The 6,033-nt window shown below is 35.7% G+C and overlaps 1 protein-coding gene across 2 annotated transcripts in view; it reads right to left on the reverse strand.

Annotated features, from left to right (window-relative positions):
* myom2a (myomesin 2a) overlaps positions 1-5,630 on the reverse strand; it is a 28,927-nt gene extending 23,297 nt beyond the window's left edge. The window contains exons 1-6 of one of the 2 annotated variants that reach the window (XM_079845269.1): positions 5,569-5,630; positions 5,433-5,457; positions 5,277-5,340; positions 3,293-3,395; positions 1,263-1,355; positions 967-1,102 (exon numbers count right to left, since the gene is read on the reverse strand). In XM_079845269.1, the coding sequence (XP_079701395.1) occupies positions 967-1,102; positions 1,263-1,355; positions 3,293-3,372 (309 nt within the window). In that variant the 5' untranslated portion in view covers positions 3,373-3,395; positions 5,277-5,340; positions 5,433-5,457; positions 5,569-5,630. Of the gene's footprint in view, positions 1-966; positions 1,103-1,262; positions 1,356-3,292; positions 3,396-5,276; positions 5,341-5,432; positions 5,458-5,568 lie in introns of those variants that run through there. The other variant, XM_079845270.1, reaches the window with a different exon arrangement.
* Positions 5,631-6,033: the final 403 nt, after the last annotated feature.

Consider the following 6,033-nt stretch of genomic DNA (forward strand, 5'->3'; position numbering starts at 1 on the left):
AATGGTTGAAAAGAAAGGAGTAAACATGGATACTAGTAGGTTGTGACGGCTGTCAATCAAAATGTGGAGCGGTGATTCGTTCCATGTGTTCCCTGTCAGAAAACGAATGGATAATTCTGTATATAAATTAGAAGACTGTCAATTAACCAATTTCATGTTGTTTTATTTGTTCATTATTTATTTTGTTGGATTTTAGTTGGACTTGGTCAGAACTGTTTCAAAAATAGTTATCTGCCTGCCGCCTTTGGGTAGACTGGGTAAACCCAGCCTGATCTGCCAGCGATTTGATTTCGCCCGGCAACTCAGTTTGGAAACCCGTACATTCATTTCTACCGCTTCTGTTACACTTTTGCGGGAACCAATCACAGACTGGCTTATCCACCTGGCGTGCTATTGGCTGGTTTAACACGATGACGGATAGAGAAGCGATGGGTCGTTGCCTGTTGATCACGCCTCTTGTGGTCTGATTGGTTGAAGGACTATCCAATTGCATACGGAGTCATTTAATTTATGCGCGTTTAAGCTCGCGTGTGCAGTAGAAAATACATAGCAGACTCCCCAGACCAATGTTCAATCTTAAATTGAGCTTGGTCTGGTGATAGCCAGACAAGCCTTTGGGCTCAGTGATGTTGAATTTAAATGCCACGTAAAATTAAGATTATACAACAGTTTCAGGTTATGTTTTAGTGTTGGTAACATGTCCCACATTGTCCCACACAAACTTAGTAATCGTCCCACATTTGGTTTGTTTTATGGTGGTCACCCTATATCAGGGGTATTTTTACGAGTACAAGTATGAGGTTGGTATCGGGCCCGATACCGATACTGGTATAGGTGCATCCCTATTAAAAATATTTTATTTTGTGTTCACAGGATAAAAAAAGGAAATTGTTATTTTTGGGTGAACTATCCCTTTAAAGGCATTTTGTAGAAATGTTCTTCAGAGAGGTTTAATATGATATTCACCTCTCTAGTAATCTCGATATTTTTCACTTGCTCGTGTGTGACCACTTTCATTCTGTGCAACTCCTGCTGCATTTGAACCAAATCTCTTCCAAAGTGAGCCGCCATTCTCTGATACTCCTGCATGCCCTCGGGAGCCCTGCGCACACAGGAAAAAAAAGACATTCCAAAACTGCAGGTTTAGTGACACTATCATTTTGTCATCTGTAAATATGGAAGCAGGGCCTGAGGTTTTCTCTTACACTGTCTTTAAATATCTTTCTGAACTGTAATAGATGCAGGAGTCAGTAAAATCTCACCTCTCCCTGAAGGCTGGCACTGTGTAGGCTGGTTCTGCCATAGCCTCAGTGGCCTGGACCTGCTCCTTCTTCACTACCTGAGAGCTTGATTTCCTGCCAAACACATCAGAACAGCATTTGAGTCATGTTTGCTCTGTGTGTCAGCAGGTGTGAGCAGTTTGTTACAGTTTTGTACTGTCGTAGTTGTACTTACACTAATGAAGAATGATTATTGATTTATTATAGTAGTATACAGTATATTGTGGATTTACTATATAGTGGTTATTATTATAAATGATGAATGCCAAAGTGCCTAATCAGGAAGACATATTTTGCTTGCAAAAACGAACCTAGCCTGTTTTTAACATTATTTCTATCACTTTTATGTTTATCACAATGTTAATCTGTTTAAATTGCTTAATTCTACAAATGAAATGAAGTTTAAAAAAAATGGAAGGGCACTTAATTGTATTGAATAGGAACTTGTAGTGTACTTAAAATCTTTAAAAGTCCAATATATATATATATATATATATATATATATATATATATATATATATATATATATATATATATATATATATATATATATATATATATATATATATATATATATATATATATATATATATATATATAATTTTTTTTTACTGTATTTGCAGATAATATAATATAATATAAATTGAATAAAATTCATAAGAGCTGGGAAGATTTTAAAGTTGTACATTTTGGAAGCTTTTCCTCTTTTTTTTCCTCTTTTTTTCCTCCAAGATTTTAACAGAGCTTTAAGGAATCCATTCATTTGAAATTTAAAGTATACTTAAGTGTAAGTTATGTTTCATGACTTTTAAAATAATCTTTAAGTACAGTTGTTTTGTACACTTAAGTGCACTTATTTTGATGTGTTGACTAACATACGAAGTACTGATTATGATTTTAACTGTATAGATATTACATTTAAAGTTAAAGTGTACTGAATTGCAACTTCATCAATACAAATGTGTAATACACAAGAATATTTCAATTCACCCTAAATGCCTGTGAGTATATTTGGCAGTACACTTTAATCTTATTTCAAATACAACAGAAGCTATGAAATTACATAATTACAAATTACAAATGCACTTAAGCGAACACTCTAAAAAACACTCTAAAGTTCAGATAATTGCATTTAATATACATTTAAACTATAATACATTATCATTTAATTTCAATTAACATGCAATTAAGTGTCAAAAAAACTCTACATTCAGTGTGCACTTATGGGAAGCATATTCTTTACCCTATTAAGTACTCTTTTTAAAAGAAAACAAACAACTTTCGAGAGCAAATAAGCTCACGTGAACAGATGCTAACAGGAAATGCTAAACAAATGCAGCATGTTTCATTCAACAGCGCCAGCAAAGCTTCAACAACAGCTTTGATTGTGTCTTCAACAAAATTGTGACAAAAAATATGATTAAAATAGTGATTAAATGGTAATCAATCCTGCAAATATGATATCTGGATCCATACACCAAATTCTAGCAAAATCTCTTACACTAATTTCTAAGGGCCAAAATGATTAGAGAAACAAAATCAGTCCTGTAATGTATATAGAGTAAGGATTGATAAAAGCTGATTTATTCATGCTTGTTAACCTATAAAAGCAACAGCTCCCACACTGAAGCAAATCTGAATTATTCAGTGAACTGAATAAAAAACATTTTCCATCTTGACAGCTGAGAAGCTTGAGCGCCATGCTTCATATCATATTTTCCTACTGTACTGTGAAGCAACATTTTCTCCTGCATGATGTAGCTAACCTTTAATCTGTTTACAGCGCACACTAGCGTTGCTAATCTTTACACCTTACCGTCGGTTCAAATTAGCCATCTGAGTATCCAATCAAGTCACTTGACCTTTGTGTGTGCAACAAAGAGAGCGGTATTAGCATAAGCGAAGGCTGCTGTGCGTTCTTCTGGCCTTCTGAAGCCTCTGAGCCAAGCTCACGCCAAGGCTATCCGTATGCTTGGCCAATCAAACTGAGTTTAACCACATCCACCCCATACCTTGAGTGATGGACAACATGTTTTGAGCTTTGATGTTGCGTTTGCTCCTGCCGATAAAGTGTTATGGCCCTCGCAGGCATGTCGGGAACACTCTGAAAAAGACCTTATAACCACACCAATACTCATTGTGCAATCTAAATCACCTTTTATACTGGACAACATGTACAGTTAAGAATGTTGAATATGAATATGGCACAGATCTAGTGTTACTATTCTTTTTCGATTACATATTGAGGCTCAGGTTATCGTAGCATACACACTCTTAAAAATAAATGTTCTTCATTGGCATTGATGGTTCCATGAAAAACCTTTAAAGGGATAGTTCACCCAAAAAATTTTATTACCCCTTGATTTACTCACCCTCAAGCCATCCTAGGTGTATGTGACATTCTTCTTTCAGACGAACACAATGGCAGTTATATTAAAAAATGTCCTGGCTCTTCCAAGCATTATAATGGCAGTGAACGGCATGCCAAAATTTGAAGCCCAAAAAAGTGCATCCATCCATTATAAAAGTACTCCACACGGTTCCGGGGGGTTAATAAAGTCCTTCTGAAGGGAAGCTATGGGTTTGTGTAAGAAAAATATCCATATTTAACACATTATAAACTCAAATATCCAGGTTTCTACGGACCGGCTTTCGTATTCAACTCACGGAAAAAGCATAACTGGTGCGACATTGACGTCGGATGTAGCGTAAGCGTTTTGAACTGCGAGAGGCGCTACACTTCTTTTGCAAGTTGAATACGGAAGGTGGTCCGCTGGAAGCTAGATATTTTACTTTATAGTTTTAAATATGGATATTTTTCTTACACAAACCCATCGCTTCACTTCAGAAGGCCTTTAATAACCCCATCGAGCCGTGTTGAGTACTTTTATAATGAATGGGTGCACTTTTTGGGGCTTCAAATTTTGGGGCTTCCATTCACTGCCATTATAAAGCTTGGATTAGACAGCACATTTTTTAATATAACTCTGATTGTGTTCGTCTGAAAGAAGAATGTCATATACACCTAGGATGGCTTGAGGGTGAGTAAATCATGGGGTCATTTTCATTTTTGGGTGAACTATCCCTTTAACATCCATGGAACATTTCCATTGCACACAAGGGTTCTCTATGTTGGAAAAAGGTTCTTTAGATAATTGACAAAAAATTATTATTTAAAGAACGATTCAACGAAATTGGCATCACTGCAATTTGAATTTGAATTTTTAAGAGTATGTAATTAAAAGATGAATATAAAATGATTTGATAATTCAAATTATTCTGACCTACATAGTAGAAACCACATAAGTAATAAAGGAAATCACCTTATAACTCTAGATAAAGACTAAAACCAAATATAAATCAGTATAGAAACTGTATATCAAATACTGTATATTACTAGGTTTTTATTTTTTTAACTTTAGCTACTGGTTATTGTAAACTAGCACCAAAACTGCCTCTACTCACATTCCAGCCCATCAGCAACACCCGTGAGCTCAAGTGCATCACATTACAGGCAGAAAGTGAAAAGCTGACCCAAGAATAACTGGCATAACTTATGGACACAAACACACACATCTCAGAATCCAAGTGGGAGCAAATGAATTTGAGCAAAATCCGTTAGATTTGACCTTTGACCTGCATATAATATGACTATGACGATAAGGTCTCATGTGGAAACAAACAAATTAAAGGATTTGTGCATATTTCTGCATTACATGAAAACCTGAGAGAAAGCAATACCATTTCCCCCCCTCACTTAAATATTAAAATATGGAAGAATTAAAAGTTACCACAGACATTTGGTAATAATCTAAAGTCCAGAATCATGTCAGCTCTAGGCACAAGACAGCCTTTCCCCAAGTATTCAATAATATCTTATATCTCAATATTCAGTTGAAATTGTATATGTGAAATACACCCAATATGATCACCTGGGCAGCATACGTGTCCCAATACATTTCTGTTAACAGATTAATAAAATAAATCTTCACTTACCCCAAGAGAAAAGAAGAGCTTTGAGTGTTGGAAGAGCAGCCTGAGAGCAGTCGGAAAGCTCCTGCTGATGGAACAAAAATAATGCGCTCACTTAGGGAATGCCTTCACTCAGCCACCCCATGTAAGGATACTCTTAAGACTATATATAGCATTTACCTCAATTTTCAGACCATTTTGACGACTGAAAGAGGACAAGACGACAGAATTAGTTTAACGGGGAAAATTAATTTGTTGCTTTTTAATTTATCTGATGACTCTTGAGACATACAAATAGGGTAAGATAGGATTTTACCTGGAATCACAACCTCAAAGGGATCGGCACTGGGACGTTGTAGCCCTGTAGAAGTCCAACTTCTAAAGGATAAAAGCACATTCATGATAACTTTGGACGTCAGTTCTGTTCAAAATGAGACCAGTGTGTCTTTTTAGCCCTCTGCACTATTTTGAAAGACGCTTTAGATTGTAAATGTTTAAAAAGCCTTGTGTTGATGTCACAACAAATCATTTCTTATTTTATTTTTTAAAAATAAATGATTTTCAAAAATGATGCTTAAGTCGGCATCTTGGGAGTCCTTTTTAGGGGTTTAATCTACCCTCCCTCCCCTGAGCTACAGTGGCCAACATCTATTTTTAACAGGAGATAAAACAGAGAGAGACTGTAAGTGACACCCTGCAGTTACAGTACTGCTATATAAGACATAACTAATTAATGGTGTCCGTCTAACCCACAGTAAAACATAAAAAATATAAAATTTAC

The sequence above is a fragment of the Gobio gobio genome, assembly GCF_949357685.1.
Source record: "Gobio gobio genome assembly, chromosome: 19".
In the NCBI taxonomy this organism is placed as follows: domain Eukaryota; kingdom Metazoa; phylum Chordata; class Actinopteri; order Cypriniformes; family Gobionidae; genus Gobio; species Gobio gobio.